Source organism: Marmota monax, unplaced genomic scaffold (genome assembly GCF_021218885.2).
Source record: "Marmota monax isolate L192 unplaced genomic scaffold, Marmota_monax_Labrador192_F-V1.1 WCK01_AAM20220418_F8-fsc00003, whole genome shotgun sequence".
Lineage (NCBI taxonomy): Eukaryota > Metazoa > Chordata > Mammalia > Rodentia > Sciuridae > Marmota > Marmota monax.
Genome location: NW_026694084.1, coordinates 4,061,639 through 4,084,289, shown reverse-complemented (window position 1 = coordinate 4,084,289; position 22,651 = coordinate 4,061,639). Strand labels below are relative to the sequence as shown.

At 34.8% G+C, this 22,651-nt stretch overlaps 1 protein-coding gene across 2 annotated transcripts in view; it reads right to left on the bottom strand.

Annotated features, from left to right (window-relative positions):
* Ints8 (integrator complex subunit 8) overlaps window positions 1-22,651 on the bottom strand; it is a 55,838-nt gene that overhangs the window by 21,197 nt on the left and 11,990 nt on the right. For both annotated transcript variants that reach the window (XM_046464707.2, XM_046464706.2), the window contains 8 exons: window positions 20,869-21,024; window positions 18,089-18,189; window positions 17,411-17,552; window positions 11,125-11,195; window positions 10,580-10,755; window positions 9,153-9,286; window positions 7,172-7,282; window positions 4,360-4,561 (listed from right to left, as the gene is read on the bottom strand). In XM_046464707.2, the coding sequence (XP_046320663.1) occupies window positions 4,360-4,561; window positions 7,172-7,282; window positions 9,153-9,286; window positions 10,580-10,755; window positions 11,125-11,195; window positions 17,411-17,552; window positions 18,089-18,189; window positions 20,869-21,024 (1,093 nt within the window). The remainder of the gene's footprint in view (window positions 1-4,359; window positions 4,562-7,171; window positions 7,283-9,152; window positions 9,287-10,579; window positions 10,756-11,124; window positions 11,196-17,410; window positions 17,553-18,088; window positions 18,190-20,868; window positions 21,025-22,651) is intronic.

Sequence of the window (22,651 nt, the reverse complement as noted above, 5' to 3'; positions counted from 1 at the left end):
TCAGATTTCAAATGATTAATAAAAAAAGCTACAGAACAAAAATAAAGTAATGCTAATATTTTATACTTTTCTCTATAAAGCTTAACATCTCCCAACAATACATGTCCATGGTCTCCATTATTATTAATCAGGCAAATTATCCCTTAGAGCCCAAAAATCCACTGTGAAAGTCTAAAAGTTGATACCTGTCCTATAGAAACTTATAATTCAAGTGAGCAGAAAATAATTATACAAGTAAAACAAGTACAAAATGGTACAATATAAATTTTTAGCATGTTTACAGAAAATACATAAACTACATAAAATAGCAATAAATCTGTTAATCTATTTATCATTTTAAATTTTTTGATTCAAATGTAATACTCATAAAAGCCATTTACTCATTCAAAAAACATTTACTGTTCTACAAAAAAATTTTAAGTAAAAAAGTAGCAAGAAAAATCAGTCATTTTCAACAATATTTCCTTTGAAATAATTAAATATACCCTAATACGTTGCAAAAGTTTGTAGCTTAAAGTACATAATTTCAAATTTTAAGATACTTTAGGAAAAAGAAACCAAATTAAATCCCAACTAACAATGTTAAGACAACATGGGAAAAATGAGCTCCCCTTTTCTAGATAACTGTATTCCTCAGTCTTTTTATATTTCTTGGACATTGTCTATGGCTATTTTTATCACATTTTATTCCAAAAAAGGATGTGAGATGATGAAAAATATGCAAAACACAGCAAAATAAAATATTAATACATTATCTGCATCATCTTCTAAAGATAGAATGATGAAAAAAGTGAAATCAGTTCCCCAAATACATGCCTATTACTGCTCTATGCATTTTGCTGAAGGGAGGACTTGGCTCCAAGGCTTCCTTTATTCAGACCTCTTCATCAGTAATACTGGCTTGCCAGAGGAATGATGCTTAAACCTAGGGAGCTAGATTCTGATTCAGCTTGAGAGTCAGTGATTTAGAGATTAAATTTCCCCTGAAGTACTGGCAATAGAATTATTCATTAAAAGTGCAAAGTCAAGTGCTTTGTCATAAGCTCTTAACAGCCAGAGTTGCCCTAACATTCAATTTAGCTGCAGCTGACAAACAAAAAGGAATAGAAATCTAACCTACTTGGCTACAGAAAAGTAGGGCTCTCTCCCAAAAGACATTAGTAGTATTAGAAAAATTAATATCTTCCTATTATTTCTACTATAATTGAAAGGCTGGATCTCTTGTCAGTTAAGATCACTTCCTGTTCCTTAAAATAAAAGCAGGTCAACCCATGTAAAAGAGTACTTCTCTGTGTTCTATAGAAGGTATGCATCTACTTTGTGCAAAACTGGCCTCTTTTCCTTTAAAAAGGAGTGAAGAGAAGGTGGCAGATGACAACTTTCTCCTCTCCCTCTCTTGACCTCTGGAGAAAGCATGCCTATCAACATCAACTCTTACACTGGCATTGAGGTACAGAGATAGAACAGCAGAGGCAGGAGTCTATGCTCAACTCAGGTAACTAGCACAAGCAATAGGACAAGCTGAACATTGAGCAACTTAAGAAATTACATAAACTATATGCAGAGTGATAAGCCTCTTATGAAACAAAATGGAAAAAAGTGATATGACTGCCAAACTGTTAAATCAAAAATGTCATACAGGGGGCTGCGGCTGTAGCTCAGTGGCAGAGTGCTTGCCTTGGACGTGGGAGGCACTGGGTTTGATCCTCAGCACCACATAAAAAAATACACAAATAAATAAAGGCATGCTGTCCATCTACAACTACCAAAAAAAAAAAAGTCATACAGAAGAAACCAGTTGCAGTGGCTCACACCCGTAATCCCAGTGGCTTGGGAGGCTGATGCTGGAGGATCAGGAGTTCAAAAGAGAGCCTCAGCAACTTAGTGAGGCCCTAAGCAACTTAATGAGATCCTGTCTCAAAGTAAAAAAAAATAAAAAGGGCTGGGCCTATGTTTCAGTGGTTAAGCACTCCTGCGTTTAATCCCTGATTACCCCCACTCCCCCAAAAAAGTCATAAAGGAAATGGGGGGGTGGCTCAATGGCAGAGCGTTAGCCTAGCATGTGGGAGGTCCAGGATTCAATCACCAGCCAGCCCCCGACAAAAAAGCATCGTGCAATAGACTACTAATTAAAGTCACTTCCACCCATTTCAAAAAGTAAGAGCACAGACTTAGAAACTGGACTCAGGGGTTAATAAAATCACACCCAGTTCACTCTCTTACTGTGTGATTTGGGGCAATGCTTTAAACTCTCTGCACCTCAATTACTTTATTTACACAATGGGGATAATGCACAGTAGCTTCTTCACAAAGCTGCCATGAGGACTAAATGAGTTATGCAACTAAAGTTCTTAGAGCAATGTCTTGACATGTAGCTAACACTAAAAAATATTAAGGTTTTAAACTTTTCATTAAGAAAAATCATGTATGAAAACCAATTATCTTTAAAAAGCAAGCATGTACATAACAAGCATGTGTCCATCAAGATTTAATGCCAGCATAATACTAGATCAATTCTTATAAAAACATGGTATTGCTGGGCATGTGACAAATGCCTACAATCCCAGCAATTCCAGAGGCTGAGGCAGGAGGATCACAAATTCAAAGTCAGCCTCAGCAACTTAGCAAGGCCCTAAGGAACTTAGTGAGACCTGTTTCAAAATAAAAAGGGCTGGGGATGTGGCTCAGTGGTAAAGCCCCTCTGGGTTCAATCCTCAATACAAAAAAAAAAAAAAAAAAAAAAAGCACCATATGATATCAAAGAGGACTGATACATTAAATGTCTCAAAGGTATCATACCTATGCCTGCGTGGTGGCACATACCTCTAATCCCAGCAGCTCAGGAGGCTGAGGTAGGAGGATTACAAGTTCAAAACCAGTCTCAGCAACTTAGTGAAGCCCTAAACAACTTAGCGAGACTGTGTGTCTAAATAAAAATATAAAAATGGGCTGGGATTTGTCTCAGTGGTTAAGCACCTCTGGGGTTCAATCCCTGGCACCAAAAACAAACAAACAAAAAAAGGTATTCTACCTACAATGCTAAAAAAAAAAAAAAAAATTGTGATTCATAACTACATGGCCCCTGTGGGAAATTAAAATGTAATTAACTCATAAGACCTCTAGTTGGCCAACAGTTGTTACTGTATGGGTACGTTTCTTTACAACTCAATTTTTATTAGTTATAGTATTAAATGTGTAGATTATGACTTGATTCCTTTAAATAAATTTAAAACCTATAAAATTAAAAAATCAGGGAGAGGTGAAGAGAAACTAAATCCAGGTCTTATGCATGCTAGGCAACCATGCTATACCTGAGGTACACCTGAGCTATACATCACCCCTTTTTGAGACAGGGTCTCACTAAGTTGCCCAGGCTGGCCTCAACACTTGTGATATTCCTGCTTCTGCCTCCCAAGTGTGTACCACCACATCTGGCCTAATATGCCCATTTTCACTAAAAGATATTTATCAATGAAATTGAGTGCTCAAGCTGTGTTCTAAAGTGGCCACAAGTGAACTCCTGATCCACTGGCAATCAATTTAAGGACATTTTAGGGCAGTGATGAGGAAACAAACCTTCAACCTGTATTCGTAAGGACATTATGATTCTTTACCAGACTATCTTGAAACTACAGTAGAAGCTGGGTTTGGTAATACATACCAGCAGTCCTATCTACTCATGAAGCCAAGGCAGGAAAATCACTTGAACCCAGGAGTTCCAGGGCAACCTGGGCAAAATGGCAAGACCCTTCTTCAAAAAGAAAACAAAATGACAACAAAAACCCTGCAATGTAGCTTTTATAGCACATTAAATAGTGCCACAAAAATTCATGGCCACCTGGAACTTCAGAATGTGACCTTATTTGGAAACAAGGCCTCTGCAGATATAACTAATTGAGATAAGGCCATGTTGGTTTAAGGCAGGCCCCAAATCCAATGACTGGTATCCTTGTAAGAAGAGAAGAAATAAACAACGACAAGAGAGGATGCTATGTAAAGACAAAGGCAGAGACTGGATGCAGCTACAAACCAAGGAAGATCAAAGATTGCTGGGAGCCTCGAGAAATTAGGAAGAGGTAAGAGTGCCTTTAGAAGAACAGCCTGATACACCTTGATTTCAGACATCTAGCTTCTAACAGTAAATTTTTGTTGTAAAATCACCCAGTTTGTGGTACTGTGTTACAGAAATCCTAGGAAATATTTCCTCCATTTTCCCCAATGTTCTCAAGTGAATGCCAAACCCAAATCCTGTTAGAAAAATAATTTTTATAGACAGTTAAAAAGTCAATTTTTTTTTTTAGTGTTTTTCCCACACTTAAGTACTGAATTTCTGAATTTGACTTTGTGAACCAGTCTTACCAGGAAGCCTCATTTCCAGATATCCTCGCACCCGACTGATAAGGTCAGAGGGAGGTCTCTCCCCTGACTGCCCTGTTCCAGCTTCATGTGTATGAATATCCAAAAGTAACATCTCATTCAGCATGACCTGACGAAGTTTTGGTGAGAACTCTGTTACCAACTCCAAACAAGCAGCAAATAGCTGTTTAGCATGGGAAAAGTCCTATAAAAGAAATGACAGAATACACTGAGTCATCTTTTCTTAGAGTTAAAAAAAAAAAATGTATCTTCAGTACAGAACAAAGAATTAATTTAAATGATTAGCAATGCTTATCTCAGAGAGTGAGAACAGATTATCTTTTTCTCTATCATTTATTTATCCCAAATTTCCTAAAGACTAATCTTCAAGCATTATTTTTCTTCAAGTGTCTTATTTGTTTTAACAATCTGGCTGTACTCCCATCACTACAAAGAAATAACTTTGACAAGCCAAAGATTTTCTAATCAATTAAACATTTTTCAGTTACCTTCCAGGGCTGTGCACTACGTTTTTAAAAAACATTCTTTTTTCCCTTTCCATATCTGGTCCCTATAACTATTACACCATTCGTTTTTGGACCCAATGTTGCATTCCCTTGAGCTCCAGACTCTGTGAATTCCTGGGTTATCTTCCAGAATCCCACAATGGTATCTCTAGTTCAGACCATTCCCCAGGCTCCAGGATTATGTTTCCAATTGCAGCCTCAAATTATACCTTAAAAAAATAAACTCATAAGGGATGGTGATGGGGGCGGGGGCAAGGCTGGGTGTGGCTCAATGGTTAAGTGCCCCTAGATTCAAGCCCTAATACCATACAAAAAAAAAAAAAAGATTGATTATTTTCGCTCACTTCCTACTATTGTAAAATAGTATTTATTTACTATATGAATGTGAACTTTAAACATAAGTTTAAGGAAATGCAAAGGGTTTATTTCTGGTGTAGTGAAAACACTGGCTTTTGAATAATTAATTATACTTTATATATTTTAAAAAAACTTTTTTTTTAGTTATTGATAAACCTTAATTTATTTATATGTGGTGCTGAGAATCAAACCCAGTGCCTCACACATGCCAGGCAAATGCTCTTACCACTAAGCCACAACCCCTATACTTTTTATTTTTTAAAACATACATTTAGGGAGCCGGGTGTGATGGCACACACGTGTAATCCCAGTGTCTCAGGAGGCTGAGGCTGGAGGAGTGCAAATTCAAAGCTAGCCTCAGCAACATAGTGAGGCCCTAAGCAACTTTGCAAGGACCTGTCTCTAAATAAAAATTAAAAAAAAAAAAAAAAAAAAAAAACATACATTTAGGGATAAATCCAACGTGCAAGATTTGTACAATGAAAATTACAAACTGATGAGTATAAAGACATAAATAAAAGAAGTATGCTATGTACACGAACAGAATCAATATTAAAATAGCCATTTTCTCCAAATTTACTTATAATTATTACAATCTGAATCAAAATTACAGAAAACTCTATTTAGCCACTAAAATGCTGATTCTAAAATTTACATGAAAAAGCAAGCTACCTATAATAGTTAATATAACTTTCAAATACAACAAAATCAGAGGACTTAAACCACTTGGTTTCAAAACTTGTATATTATGCTGCTCTCCCAGCCAATTTAGTTTACTAAACAGGAAAAGGACACCTGTGAAAACAGAGGTGGAAATGGAGAACTGACATTACATGTGGACTATACGTGTATGTGTCTTCAGGCCAATTTTAGGAAGGAGTATCAAGTTGAGAAACTAGGAACTGCTTCTTAAACTACAATGTCTATATCTTAGACTAATTCTAGCTGTATGATTCAGGTAGGAATGCTGGCCCAGAAATGCCTTATTGCCCGTCTCACCTAACAATGCTATAATCAAAGGGAACTGTTTCCAATCCCCTCATATACCGTCCTTTCTTGTCTTCCAACTTTTACTCATGGTATCATCCTCTTGCCTTCAATATCTTTCACTTTCTTTAAACAGCTACCTGATTTAAACCTCAGTTTTAGCTCAGGAGTTCTGCCTTCCAAATGCTATCTTTAAGCTTCCTATAGAACAGAAAAACTTTTAGTTTCAAAATTATACTTTTATATGATTGATGCTTATGCCTTAACTTCCCAGACTGCAAATTCCTTATATAAAATATACTACATGGGCTGGGGATGTGGCTCAAGCGGTAGCGCGCTCGCCTGGCATGCGTGCGCCCCGGGTTCGATCCTCAGCACCACATACAAACAAAGATGTTGTGTCTGCCAAAAACTAAAAAATAAATATTAAAACTCACTCTCTCAATCTCTCTTTAAAAAAATAAAATATACTACAAAAGTAATTTTAACATTTTTGTAATTTTTTAATCCTTTTATACAATCTTTATTAACCAAATCCTAAAGAATACAAATGATAACTTTTCATGCTCTCTAAATTCATTCATTCAAGAGATGGGGTCTCACTATGTTGTCCAGGCTAACCCTGAGCTCCTAGACTCAAGTGACCCTCCTGCTTCAGCCTCCTAAGTAGCTGGACTATAGGCACACACCACCATGCCTGATTTCTAGACTTTTAAAAAAGGTATAGAATGATATCCATATGTCCGAGACCATTGCGATGTAATTATAAAGGCAAAAGAAAAAGAACTGACTAAAATGCCTTTTCAAATGACTTTTTAGGCCAATCTTTTTAGGCCTATACTTTGATTTTAAGACAAGGAAAAGATAACAGGTTTTAATTCCTGACACTTGCTAAAATTATTAAAGTATATTCATAACAAGCACTGATGTACACTTTTACTCACCTTAACAGTACTGCAGTGTAAGCCTTTGGCCATGAGAATATACACTAAATCTCTTGTTAAACTGTCCTTAATTCCCAGGATTACACTACTATACACAGAAGGTATTTCCCACTAGAAGAAATAAAAATACGTTACACATAGAGAAAGCCAAATGTAGATGAGAATCTTTCAATAACATTCAAACACATTTTTTAAAAAATCATTAATAAACCAGGCACACACCTGTAATCAGCAACTCAAGTGGTTTCCAAGTTCGAGGCCAGCCTCAGCAACTTGGTGAGACACTTGTAATTTAGCAAGACCCTATCTCAAAATAAAATTAAAAGGGTTGGGGATATACCTCAGTGGTAGAGCACCCTTAGGTTCAAGACCCAGTACAGGAAGGGAAAAAAAATCATTTTGGGGAAAAAAATCATTTACAGATCCTTTTCAAAGAAAAAAATTTTTCATTTCACTGTAATTAAGTATGCTTAATTCCTATAAAATATAAATGAATTTCTGGCTGCTTTTCCACTACTTCTTCAGCAGGAGGGGCACTATGCAGTTAATTAAAAGCACTGCCACATACTTCTCCTATATCTATGGTTTATTTCCTTTTATCTCTAATCATTTTTCACTGAAATGATGTTTTTTCGTTTTATTGGTACCGGGGATTGAATCCAGGAGCACTTAACCACTCGCCACAACCCCAGACCCTTTATATATTTTAGACAGGGTCTCACTGAATTCGTCAGGGCCTCCCTAAGTTGCTGAGGCTAGATTTGAAATCACAATCCTCCTGCCTCAGCTTCCCGAACTGCTGGGATTACAGGTGTGTGACACCTGAAATGGGACTTTAAAAGCTATTTTCACTTACACTTTCCATGGAAGAAATATAAATAGATAACCTAAGAAATAGGTAAATACATTAGGTGGGACCTTAAAAGAACATTGAAAGCAAAAAAATGTTCTATGAAGAACTTTTAAGGGCTGGGCTGTAGCTCAGTGACAGAACTCTTGCCTAGTATGTGTGAGACACTGAGTTCGATCCTCAGCACCACATACAAATAAAATAAAGGTATGCTGTCCATACTCAACTACAAAAAATTAAAAAAAAAAAAAGAACTTTTAATACACTTGAGATTCCATGGTGTAGGCTTTAGATTTGAAGACAGTATTAAGAAGCAAACCAAGCTGGACAAGGTGGTGAATGCCTGTAATTTCAGTTACTCGTGATCATAAGATAGAGGGCTGGAGCTATAGCTCAGAGGTAGAGAACTCCTAGGTTTGATCCCCAATATACAAATCACACACAATAAAGTAAAAATAAGGGACTGGGGTTGTAGTTCAGTGGTAGAGCTCTTGCCTAGCTCATGTGAGGTACTGGGTTCAATCCTCAATATAGCATAAAAATAGATAAATAAAGGGCTGGGATTATGGCTCAGAGGTAGAGCACTCACCTAGCATGCATGAGGCAGTAGGATCCTCAGCCCCACATAAAATAAAGATATTGTGTCCACCTATAACTAAAAAATAAATATTAAAAAAAAAATCTACATCTACAACTAAAAAAATTATTTAAAAATAAATAAACAAAGTAAAAACAAAGACCCGAGGTACAATTCAGTGATAGAGTGCTTTTCTAGCAAGAGCAAATCCCTGGGTTTGATAACCAGACTAGTCAGAGAGAAAGGGACCCTGAACAGTAACATTATTAATAGGTAGTATACATTACACATATATTTACAGCTATATTTAAAATGCATGTAGACACTTCAGTAACAAACAATATAACATTTTTAGATGTTACTGATTTAATAGTTTTTTTTTTCCCCATTTTCAATTTTTTCTGACAATGTACAATAAAAGTACAATTATGGTCGGGTGACGACTATAAGTAAAATGGATCCTTTTTCTCAAAAAGACCAGGGAACAGCCCTTCTAATAAATTAGATTAGAAAATGAAAATTAATTGACACCTGTTCTTGAGAGAGTTTCTTACCTTATTAGATACTGTCCAAAACTGTCTCTCTGAAGTCATACCATGTAATTCAATTAAAATCTGTCTAATCCTCCAGGGATCCACTGACAATATAAGTTGATGTTCCAACTGACCAATGTTGACACTTGCTGAGGCTAAAAAAAGATAAGAGTTCCATTTTAATAATGATTTAACTCAAAGATATATGTAAACGTTCGAGAATGACAACTGAAACATATTTGTAAGTATTCGAAGTTGAAAGCAGCTATCATTTTGAGAACTGACTCACTCAACGTAATGTAAGTTATTTATTAACTTTATCTTCACACAAAACCTACCACAATTTGAAATACATCTGAATTTAGTAAGTGAATCCATTTGAAAAACAGTGAAGATATAAACAAAGTTAAAGTCAATAACTGGTTCATGGAAAGAATATTCAGGATATATGGAAAGAATTAATTCATATAGAGATTCCTATTTTTGAACATAATGTGTTAATGAAAGCACTTATAAAATTTAATAATAAACATAAAGACATGTTTTTTTGCTTTGAGGGGAAAGGAAGAGAGGGAAGAGAGCCAAAAATGATCATTAAAATCCCAAATTATAGCTCAGCTATCAGACAGTTTTCAGTAATGTATTTCTAGCATTTCATGCATATTAATCTTAGTATTTTTTCCTTTATGACTGGTTAGCCAACTAGTTTAAATCTAGTGAGGGTCAAAGTAGCTAAAACTTTGCTTATGTTAAACCAACTGAATTCTTTTGTCTCATCTGTACTAAATTTTGAAGCTTATGTTTCTTATTAATAAAGAGCACTGTATTTTCCACTTTTTATGAATAAGGGCAAAAATTGGAGAATTCATTAAATAAATAAACAAAAATGAAAATGTTGCCAAAGCTGAATGTTTAGTCAACACATAGCAGCACAATGATAAAGGCTAAAATCAAAATTTTCATCTTTTTGGGTCCACTATCCCTATTTCCCTTTCCTTTTTTTTTTTTTTTTTTAATATTTACTTATTTTTTAGTTGTAGTTGGGCAAAATACCTTTATTCCACTCATTTACTTTTATGTGGTGCCAGGGCCCCGCACATTCTAGGCAAGCGTTCTACCACTGAGCTACAATCCCAGCCCCATCCCTTCTTGTTTTTACCTCCAATAACTTATTAGCAGTAGGGTTATCTTGTTCTATTTCCCCATCTAAAATATTCTATATACTTATCCAAAATCTTGGCCTAATAAAAGATTGTTTATTTACCATACACTCAACAGAGTCCTAGCACTTAACGACTCATACAGAAATCTAACTAGAGCACACACATAAATATCTATAAAGTATAAACAAAAACAAGTAAAAGGGAATCCTTAAATATATTTCAATGTTAATTTGAATAGAGGGGCAAAATGTGCCAACAGTCTAGCTGGCAGACTGGAGAGCTAACCTGGGATATCATAAAATGAAGTTACAGGTTTAATGCACAGATTTACTCTAGGGGATCTCTTCCTCATCTGATCAACAAGAAGCTTTCGTTCTTCATCTTTCAACAATGTAATGAAAAGCTCATGTGAAGAAATCATGAAAACATACTGCAGATCTTCCAACCCCAGACACACATTCCTAGATCAGTAAGAATTATAAAACAAAAAAGCGTATAATTTAGTTTGAGGAAAAAAATCATATGAATCAATTTATATTAATAAACCATTCAAAAAGCTAATCATTTCATAAATTATATTACAATATCTTTAAATATTAAAATTTGCCTTTGATTGTTATTTAAAATTTTAATACCAGTGCTACAATATACTAGAAAAGTAACTACATAATCCAAAAGTTTCAGTTGGCTACACAAATTTGAACTTAACTGGTTTTTCCAATATGTTATTGCCTGATTATAAGATATGGAGGACATATACAAAAAGGTAATAAAAGATACTCTTCTCATGGGACTAAGTTCAAAGGTTAAAAAAAGAAAAATGTACTTACTTTAGAAAAGCAGCCATATTTCCTTTCAGACAATCTGAAGCTTTTTCTAAATTTATTGATCTTGAACATACCTAGGAATTTGAGTAATTTTCAATTGAATATAAGTGTTTTTAAAAAGGTAGATCAGGTTGAAAAGTGTTGATTTAAAACAATCGAATTTTCCTGTTTCAACATTATAGTACTGACAGGTCTGATTAAGACAAGAGCTAAGAATTCACTAGAGAAAGGTAATGGAATGTGACTGTTCTAATAACTGCGGGTACATACAGGTAGTAAAGAATAATTTACTACAAATAATTTAACATGTTATTCTCTCAGAATTTTTAAGGTGTATGACCAGATTACATGAAGTGATAAAGCTTTAGGAATCAACAGTTCCTGTCAGAAAAGAGAGTTGAAAACAATGATCAGTAACAGCTAATGAATATAGAAACATAGAACCAACAGTTAAGAAAATAACCACAGCTGAAAATATAAACAATGAAAATAATAATAGAAACTAAGTGGATATTAGTTATGTACACACAATATTTTCATGTTATTCTAGATTTACTTCATAGTTTACGATTTCTCCTGAAATAGTACTTACAAGAAGTCAAAATAAAATATAACTAATATAAGAGCTCCTATCCTCAATGTGTCAAATATTTTTAAACTGAAATAAATAAATAACCAAACAACCTGAAGTCTCGCAAATGGATAAATGAACAAAAATGGAATATTATTTAATTAAAAAAGGAATGTGATAAAGGCTGCAACATGGACCATGAGAATGTTAAACTAAGTGAAAGAAGCCACTTAAAAAAGACCAATTATTATATAAATAAATTTATATGACAAGTCCAACAAGGACAAATCTATAAAGTAAATAGATTCTGACAGTCATACACAGTGGACCATACCTGTAATGCCAGCAACTTAGGAGACTAAGGCAGGAGGATAGCAAGCTCAAAGCCAGCCTTGGACACTTCGTGAGAACCTATCTCAAAAAGGGGAGGGTGGGGGGTGCAGGGAGGCTAGGGTTGTGGCTTGGTGGTAAAGCACTTGCCTAGCACATGTGAGGCACTGGGTTCGATTCTCAGCACCACGTAAATAAATAAATAAAAGTATTGTGTCCATATACAACTAAAAATATTTTTAAAACAAAAAAAGAAAAAGGTCTGGGATGTACTGGTTAAAAAAAAAAGTGGGGGGGACGACTGGTGATATAGCTCAGTTGGTACAGTGCTTGCTTCTCACGCATAAGGCCCTACGTTCAATCCCCAGCACCAGAAAAAAAAAAAGGGTAGGGGGAATAGATTCTAAGGTTGAGGAGTGAATGGTAAGAGGTTTGGTGGAGGTAAAGAAAAGAGGTGATGTCACACAATCCTAAAAATATACTAAAACTACTGAATTGTACACTTTAGGTGGACTGCATGGTATGTGAATTATATCTCAATGAAACTATTATTAAAATAACAGAAGCCAAGCATGGTAGTATTTGCCTGTAGTGCCAACTATATGCAGAGGATTGCCTGAGTCAAGAAATACAAGGCCATGCTGGGCACAGAATTGCATGCCTGTAATCCCAATAAGGCAGGAGTATCGAAAGTTCAAAGCAAGCCTCAGTAACTTAGCAAGACCCTAAACAATTTAGCAAGACCATGTTTCAAAGTAAAAAATAAAAAGGGGCTGGGGGCACTGGTGCACACCTGTAATCCCAAGGCTCAGGAGGCTGAAGCAGGAGGATCTGGAGTTCAAAGCCAGCCTAAGCAAAAGTGAGGCACCAAGCAACTCAGTGAAACCCTGTCTCTAAATAAAATACAAAAAAGCACTGGGGATGTGGCTCAGTGGTCAAGTGCCTCCGAGTTCTATCCCTGGTGCCCAAATAAATAAATAAATAAATAAGGGCTGGGGATGTAGCTCAGTGGTTAAGTGCCCTTGGGTTTAATCCCTGATATCAAAAAAAAAAAAAAAAGAGAAAGAAATACAAGGCCAGCCTGAGCAACATCCTGAGGACTTGTCTCAAAAACAAAAACAAAAAAACTGCAATTGGGCTCACTAGAACATGCCTATAATCCCAGTGGCTTGGGAGGCTGAGGTAGGAGGACTATGAATTCAAAAGCCAGCCTCAGCAACTTAGTAGGCCCTAAGCAAGTTAGCGAAACCCTGTCTCAAAAAATAAAAAGAGTTGGGGATGAAGCTCAGGGGTTGAACACCTCTGTGTTTAATCCCTGGTATCAATAAAACAAAAAAACAGTACTTAATAAGTACTATGCTCAATACCATTTTTTTGGTTAAATTATCAGTATAAATCATTTTTGAGCATCTTGGAATATTATATACAATGGACTTAGACTAATAATTTTGCTCCATTGTATATATGAACTTCTACTGTTTGTAGCCATCTGTAAGATATCTTCTGATGGAAAATAACACTTGAATTTTCTTTAATAATTGGTCTCATTCAGAGATGTACTGTACAGGTATCATGGAACAACACAGGACAAATTTAATGCATGATAAATAAGTATATATTATGATAATTTCACCTTAATTTTTTAAAGGTACCAGGGATTGAACTCAGGGACACTCAACCACTGAGTCACATCCCCAACTCTATTTTGTTGAGAGACAGGGTCTCACTGAGTTGCTTAGTACCTCAATTTTGCTGAAGTTGGCTTTGAAATCACAATCCTCCTGCCTCAGCCTCCTGAGCTTCTGAGATTACAGGTGTGTGCCACCCGGCAGAATTTCACCTTAATTTTTAAAAGTTATTTAAGAACATGAATTAGTGGACATCTATAAATGCTATAAAACAATAAAAATGTTAAAAAGATTAAAATTTAGATGAAATGAACAAATTCTTAGAAAATAACTTCCTAAAACTAACCCAAGAAAAAAGAGAAAAACAATAGCTCTACAATCACTGATGAAATTGAATCAATGTCAAAAATATCACAAAAAGTCCTTAGCCCAGGCTTTACTGGTAAATTCTATCCAATACTGAAGAAAAAAATTAAGTAAAATAACCAGCGACTTCATTTTTATACACTCCATTTAAAAAAATTTAAAAAAAGATACATGCCCTGATTTATATTATTTAACACTAAATCAAACAGGAAAATAAAAATATATGTATCAATCTCACACGTGAATGTTTAAAAAATTTTACAAATATATATATATAAAAACATGAACAGATGAACTAATCTATATAACACATGTAAATTAATTAATAAACTATAAACTAGAAAACTTTGTGATCATCTCAATATACATAGGAAAAGTATTTAATAAATCTAAAATCATTCACAATTTAAAAAAATCCTTAGTGAATTAAGGATACAAAGGAACTTTCATAATCAGATAAGGAATAATTATAAGAAAAACTAACAATAAATATTAACTAGTAAATCAGTCAGGCTGAGGTATAGCTTAATGGCAGAGCGCTTACCTAGCACATACAAAGTCCTGAGTTATATCCCCAGCAGAAAAAAAAAAAAAAAAGTGAGAGCTCAATGACAAACCCACACTTGGTACAGAACAGAAGTGGCCCTAAAACTAGTTAAAAATAATAATAATAATAATAAAGAGAAGAATAATAAATTGTGATGGAACAAATGGGTAGTCATATAAAAAAGAAAAGAATGACATCTGACCTCTGACTTCACATGATACAGAAAAACCAAAGATTTTTGGATTAAAAACACCTAAATGTGAAAGGAAAGCTATGACAAGTTTTTAGAAGACAAAAATACAAGACTGAGGGGCTGGGGCTAGGACTCAGTGGTAGAGTGCTTGCCTTGCACTCGTGAGGCACTGGTTTGATCCTCAGCACCACATAAAAATAAATTTTAAAAAATAAAGGTATTGTGTCCATCTACAACTAAAAAATATGTATTTAAAAAAAAAAAAAAAAACAGAAGACTATCTTCACACCCAAGGATAGGAAAAACTATCGTTTTTAAAAATATTTTGGAACTTTATTTTCCTGAGGACTTAACTCAGGGCCTCACATGTGCTAGGTAAGCACCCTACCACTGAGCTACAACTTCAACACCATTTTTTTTTTCGAAGTTGTAGATGAACGTAATACCTTTATTTTATTTATTTTTATGTGGTGCTGAGGATCAAACCCAGTGTCTCATGCGTGCTAGGCAAGCATTCTACCACTGAGCCACAGCCCCAGTCCCAGAAAAGCTTTCTTGAACACACAGACATCACTACCAAAAAGGAAAAGATTGGTAAGACTAACTATATTAAAATTTTGAAACATTGTTAAGACTGAAAGAAATCAAACTCAGAGAAGATACCTGCAACACTGAAAACTAGTCAAAGAGAATAAAGAATTCCTACAAAGAAAAAAAAAAAGAAACAAAACCTCCTTCCAAAAAGACAACCTAATAGAAAAATGAGGAACAACATTTGGAACAGCTATCTCAAAAGACAAAATTTATATAAACAAAAATAAGGACAGGAGATACACCTCTGGTAGAATGCTTGCCCATCATGCAAGAGGCCTGGGGTTCAGTCAATAGAACCATGGAAATAAATAAATAAAACTAATGAAAAGTTGTCCAATCTCAGCAATATTGAAATAGAAATTAAAATCTCAATGAGATACCATTAAACAACCATCCGATAGGCAAATCACACACTATAAAGGGCTGGCAAAGATACTGACCAATGAGAATAATTATAAATGCTGATGATACATATCACTTTGATATTATAATGTTGCAGACATACTTTCCCTCAATGTGTAACAAACTGGTATAAGTGTGCACCTGCGTATATGTGCAGTATATTTCAAACAACACAAATGTCCATCATCGTTTGATAAATTATGGCATGGTCCATATAAAGTTTTAACACCTTCCAAGAATGAGAGAGAATTAAAAAAATAAAATAAAATAAAAAAAACCACAAACACAAAACTGTATCTAAACACAACTTGAATAAATCCCACAAATTTAATGTCCAGTAAAAAAGATGAAAAATACATATTGTATGATTTCATTTACATGAAGTTCAAAGTAGACAAACAATATACTTTCAAGTATTTTGAAAGATCAGCAAGAAAGTGATTATCACAAAAAAGGGTAATGGTTACCTCAAGATGAAGCTGAGGGTTTGGTAAAGCGCATAAGAAGGGCTTCTAGAATGTTGGCAATGCTCTGTTTTTGATTAAGTGGTATTATTTTTCACAGAGTTCTCTCAGTTCCTATTATATCAAAATCATTAAGAGGTAAAGAAATTCAGCCGGGCATGGTACTGTACACCTGCAATCCCAGCAATTTCAGAGGCTGAACCAGGAGAATCTCCAGTTTGAGGCCAGCCTCATCAACTTAGTGAGACCCTGTCTCAAAATAAAAAATAAAAAGGTAGGCCAGGTATGGTGGAGAACACACTTGTAATCCCAGTGTCTCGGGAAGCTGAGATAGGAGGATTCAAGTTCAAAGTTGGCCTCAGCAATTTAGCAAGACTCTAAGCAACTTAGTGAGACCCTGTCTCAAGATAAAAAATAAAAAGGGCTGGGGGTATGGCAAAGTGGTTAAGCGCCCCTGGGTTCAATACTCTGGTAACAAAAAATTAAAAAATTAAAAATAAAAAAGGGCCTGGCATGTAGCTCAGTGATTAATGTCCCCAGGTTCAATCCCCGATACCAAAAAACAGAAGAGGTAGAGAAATCCAGCAAAAACATATGGATTCTGCAGCTCACATGATACACTAGAGGCATGATTTGAGAGTTTCTAGTGCACAATGACAACAGGTGACTGAAGCTCTGTATGAGAATAAAATATGGCTTGAGAAGATAAATGAGCCAAGGATGAAAGCTGTATAAACAAACCACTAAAGAGGCAAAAAGTCAACGCAGGAACAAAGAAAATCCAATAAAAACTATAGAAGAAATATGGAGAAGGGGTACTCAAAGAGCTACGATGAAGATGAAGTTAAAGGGTACTGTTTGTCAAGAGCATCAACCATCCATCACAAAAAAGCAAGTTACATAAAGGCAGTAAAGAGGCAACTGTTAACTTAAAAGCAAAATTATCAATTATGGCCGGATATGGTGGTACACACCTTTAATCCAAGCAACTTGGAAGGCTGAGGCAGGAGGATCACAAGTTCAAGGCCAGCCTCAGCAATTAAGCAAGGCTCAAACAACATAGCATGACCCTGACTAAAAATAAAAAGGGGTGGGTATATGGATCAGTGGTAAAGTGCTTCTGGATTCAATTCCCTGTACCAAATTGATTAATTAACTAATTAATTATGAATCAAAAGGGGAACAATATCTTACCTCAAGAAGAAAGTCTATTTTTTCTCTGTTAGGTCTAAGAAATAGCTGGTTAAATTGAACACTAATTGTTCTGCCTTCCAATATATCACGGACTGTGTTGCAGGCACAGACTTTAAAACAGATTTCATCTAGAGCTTCATTTCTGTAAAAAAGTAGATCCACTGTTATTTTTATAATTTTTTAAAAGGCGTATATTACAACAATAAATTCACAAGAATGAGACATTTATTCCTTTTTTCATTTTTATCTTTCCCTTTCCAGCCCTGGGAATCTAATTCAGTGTCTTACACGTGATAAGCAAGTAGTCTTCTGCCACTGAGCTACACCCCCAGTCCAGGCAATCTTACTTGAAAAGATTTTAGGATATTCAAACACACTAGTAAATATCATATACCAAGTCAGGAGCGGGGAAGGGAACAGGTTTTGAATTTATCAAGGGATAATTTAGTTACAGATTAGGCAACAGAATGAATTCTGCTTTGTGTAACTTTCTCCTTGAAATCACTTTTAAAATAAACTAGAAAAAACAACTTTATAATGTATCCTTTGATTATGTTAGTTTCCCTTATATTAACAAAAGTGAAAGTAATGTCAAAGATTTGTAGGTAAGTTGGAGATGAACCAGAAAGGACCCACACTTTTGTTCAAAACCTGAAAGTAATTTTTCAATTTACTTACCCTTGTTGAGCTTTCTGAAAGAGTTCTCTTAGCACTGATTGGCGGAACTGGACAGGTAAACTGAAGGTTAAGTTATCTTCAATGAATATCTGTATTACCTCCTAGAACATATATATGAAATTATATTCATTTCAAAAATCATGGCAATTTTTTTTACTTTAAAAAAGTCTTTCTATATTTGGAAAATACAAATTGAAGAAAATCATAAAAATACCTTACTGGGAAAACATTCTCTTTCTAAAATTCTAAAATTAGATTAAGAATAAAAATCATCTGCCACTGAAACTCCCCATCATGTACAACCACAAGAAGGGAATCCTAATTAGACTAAATTATACTACATATATGTATGTCAAAATGCACATGTATATCTAAAAAGATCAAATAAAAAATTGTATCCAAAAAAAATCATCCTCCTTTTAAAACTGAAAATAATGAATAAAAAAATGAAAGCTGGGGGAAAAAAAAAATCAGTAAGAAGCAATGCAACCTCTTTTAAAAAAAAAAATGTTTTTTAAACAAACTTTTAAGTTTCCTTCATAAAACAAATTTCAAAAAAATAATAAATATTTTTAAATAAATCAGCTGGAAAAAAACATACTAAGAAACAACTATAGTAAATTTGGTTTAAAATGTGTTACTTAAGTGAATTACAAAAACATCCACATTATTACTTACAGATTTTTTTTTTCTCAGTCTTGTCAAGCAATGGAAAACAAGAAAAGAAAGAATGGGTGACGGGGGTGGGAAGATGGGAAGAGGATTTCTGAAAACAAAGGTAATCAGCCACTACCACAAAAGTGCTGATGAAAGTGGTTTCAAAACTGTAGAACCACTGGGCATGGTGGCACATGCTTATAATCCCAGCACTCACCTATAGTTCTAACACTGGCAAGGCTGAGAAAGGAGGAGAGCAAATTTGAGGTCAGCCTGGGCAACTCAGCAAGAGCCCTTCTAAAAATAAAATAAAGGCTAGGAACGTAGCTTATTGGTAGAACATTTGCTTATCATGCTATAGGCCCTGGATTTAATCTCCTGTACCAACAAAAATAAACTACACAGCCAACTACTGTTTTCCTCTACAGCAAAATATGAACAATGTCCTAAGGCTCCTCAAGATCAAGTCTACCACTTTCCAAGTGTGAGAAGACAGTTACAGCTATTTAAGGCTTCACCAGCACAAAACAAAATGAAACAGTTCATATAAAGGGAATCTATTCAAATAAAGGCTAAACATGATTTCTTTCTTTTTTTTTCCCTTTGTGGTATGAAGCCAGGACACTCTACAACTGAGCTATATCCCAGCTCTTCCTTTTATTTTTTGAGACAGGGTCTTGCTAACTTGCTCAGGCTGGCCTCAAATTTGCTATCCTCCTGAGCAGCTGGGACTACAGACATGTACCACCATACGTGGTTTCCAGAAGCTTCTTAAGCATCTATATGTGCCAAAAACAGCAATACACACCTAAAATTCCAGTTACATAAGAGACTGAGGCAGGAGGATCACAGGTTCAAAACCAGCCTAAACAACTAAGACTTGTCTCCATAAACAAAACAAAACAAAAAAGACTTGTGGGGTGGGGAAGGCTGGGGTTGTAGTTCAGTGGTACATTGCTTGCCTACCATGTGTGAGGCCCTGGGTTCAATGATCCCCAGAGAGAAAAAAAAAATTCTGTGTATTACCTTATGGACCCTCACCTATAAGCCTGTTTTAGGGAGTGGTTAACTGAAAGATCTCTAGACTTAAGTAAATTCTCCCATATCTATAATTCATGTTCAGGAAAATTTAATTTTCTGCCAGACACAGTGGCACAGATCTATAATCCCTCAGGTTCAGGAGACTGAAGTAGGAGGATGGAGAATTCAAAGCCAGTCTCAGCAACTTAATGAGGCCCTAAGCAATTCACCAAAACCCAGTCTCAAAATAAAAAATAAAAAGGGCTGGGGAGGTGGCACAGTAGTTAATCATCCCTGAGTTCAATTCCAGCACCAAAAACAAAAAATAAAAATTTAATTTTCTAACATAAGGGAAAGCAATATTAGAAAAATAATCAGGGACAAGGGAAGAAAGCATCGTCTCCTCCCTCATCTATGGAAACACAAAACTGAAAGTAAATTACACCTTTGTTGTTTTATGATTTCAGTTGTGAGTTAAATAACATGAAGGCACTGTGTACTCTCAAGAATCGAAGTTTTCCAATAAATACTTAAAAGTACACACTCTAATTACCAGTGATTTCATTACAAAGCTAAAGACAAGCACTGAGGTGCAAGACATCTCAACATCCTGAGATGATAACCAAGCTCAGTAGCAAAGAGGGTTTTGCAAATGAGCACCACAACCTAACAAAACCACTTAGTTCACATTCTCCTTCTGCTGTAATATTTACAAAGATGAACAAAGCCATGATACAAGAATATACTTTCAAAATGAATTAAAAACTTCAGGATCCATAAAACTAAAAGCTATCTACCTATAACTTAAAGTTATGTTCATAGAGTTTCTTACACAATCAATTTATGATGGGCAAATTCTACTGGGTCAAAAAAGGATAGTATCAATAACAAAGAATATCTGTGTAGTTAACACTTCTCACTTGATTCTTACAATTCTTGAAATGTGACAACCATTACCACTACTTTTTTAGGCCAGTTGGTGAGTTTAAGTCATATGCCCAAATCATACAACTGGTAAATGGCAGAACCAGGACTAGAACTCAGTGTTGTCTGGCTTCCAAAACTTTTCAGTTACACCAGTGCATTCCCATCATATATCTTACCTGATAGTTGCCAGATCTCAAACAAATGTGGACTTGACTATATGGAGTCAACTGTTGAGAGGTACTATCAGAAGAAGGTACAAGAACATCACATGCTTGACAATAACCAGCTAACCGCTTCTCATCTATGGTACAATGAAGAGATAATGAACCTATCTGTAAAGTAAGAGTTATATATCATTATCCATTAATGTAATATAAACAATAATCTAGTACCCCATAATGTATTTAACAGTACAAGAAAATGATAACAGAAAATTCAAATCTGGAGGAATCATTAAAAAATGAAAAGGTTTGGGGCTGGAGATATAGCTCAGTTGGTAGAGTGCTTGCCTCGCATGCACAAGGACCTGGGTTCAATCCCCAGCACCACATTAAATGAAAAGGTTATATATTTAAAAAAAGGGTCAGCAAACTATTGTTTATAGGACAAATACAGCCTATTATCTATTGTTTCAAAAACAATTTTTAAAACTGTAAATTATAACAAAAAGAATATCAGAAAAAAATGAATATTGGGGGCTGGGGTGGTAGCTCAGATGTAGAGTGCTTGCCTAGCATGTGTGAGGCACTAGGTTTGATTCCCAACACAATATCATATAAATAAATAAAAATAAAGTTCTATCAGCAACTAAAAAAATAAAATTTAAAAAAAAAACTGAATATGGAACACAAAGTCTAATGTATTTACTACCTGGCCCTTTACCTCCCGACAAAAAAAATATTTTTGCCAATCCCTGGTTTAAAGTTTTTGGGTCAAATTACAAAAGATAAACATTATTATCTATCTCTCTATCCAGATACGACAAGTAAGACATTAATAAAGAGTGAACAATGTTAAAAAAAAAACTTAAACATTTTGAAATACATATATATCAGTCAGAAATTTAAAGGAGATAATATAGAAAACTCTTCAATTAGGAAGAACAAAAATGCTCCTACCAAAAAGATTTTTTTTAAAACGACACAATTGAGAAAGAGTTTTACTTTATTATACTAAAAAACACAATGAAATCAGAAATCTGAAGAGTTCCTTGGGCAAGGTTAAATTGGAATTCCTAATAGATCTAGTCTGAGAGCATTAACCTAGCAGGCATGAGGCCCTGAGTTCAATTTCCAGTAGCACACACACAAAAAGAAAAAAGAATAAACTAAATTCAATTTCTAAGTCACTTAATTTCTTTAAGGAAAGAAGAAATTGAAGCAGTGATGTTTCCAGCATATGGCAATCAAAAAACTAGGTATAAACCTTAAAATGTAGACACCTGAATCAATACTGCAAAATGCCTCATACATGCTAGGCAAGAGCTCTACTACTGAGGATTGAACGCTAACCTATATCCTATTCCTTTTGATTTTGAGTCTCCTTGAAGTGCTGAGAACCTTGCTAACATGCAAAGTCTGGTCCTGAATTTTTGATCTTCCTGCCCCAGCCTCCCAGTCTCTAGGACTACATGCATATGTCACCATGCCCAGCAAGAATCAGAATTTTTAAAAGTTTGTCCTTAGTAGGAATTAAGGTAAATTTTTTAAAGATACTGTATTTCACCCATCATATTAACAAAATAAAAAAAATATTTTTTTAAATACTACTGATTAAATATACCAGTTCAAGTAAATACAGAGTAAAACACTACTGATCAGAAAAATAAAGCTAGAAAGCAATTTGGTTTTATAACTTTATTGCCTTTAAAAAGTAATTACTGCAACTCACAATAAAAAATTAAAAAAAATAAAAAATAAAAAAATAAAAAGTAATAACTGTGCTGGGGTTGTGGCCTCA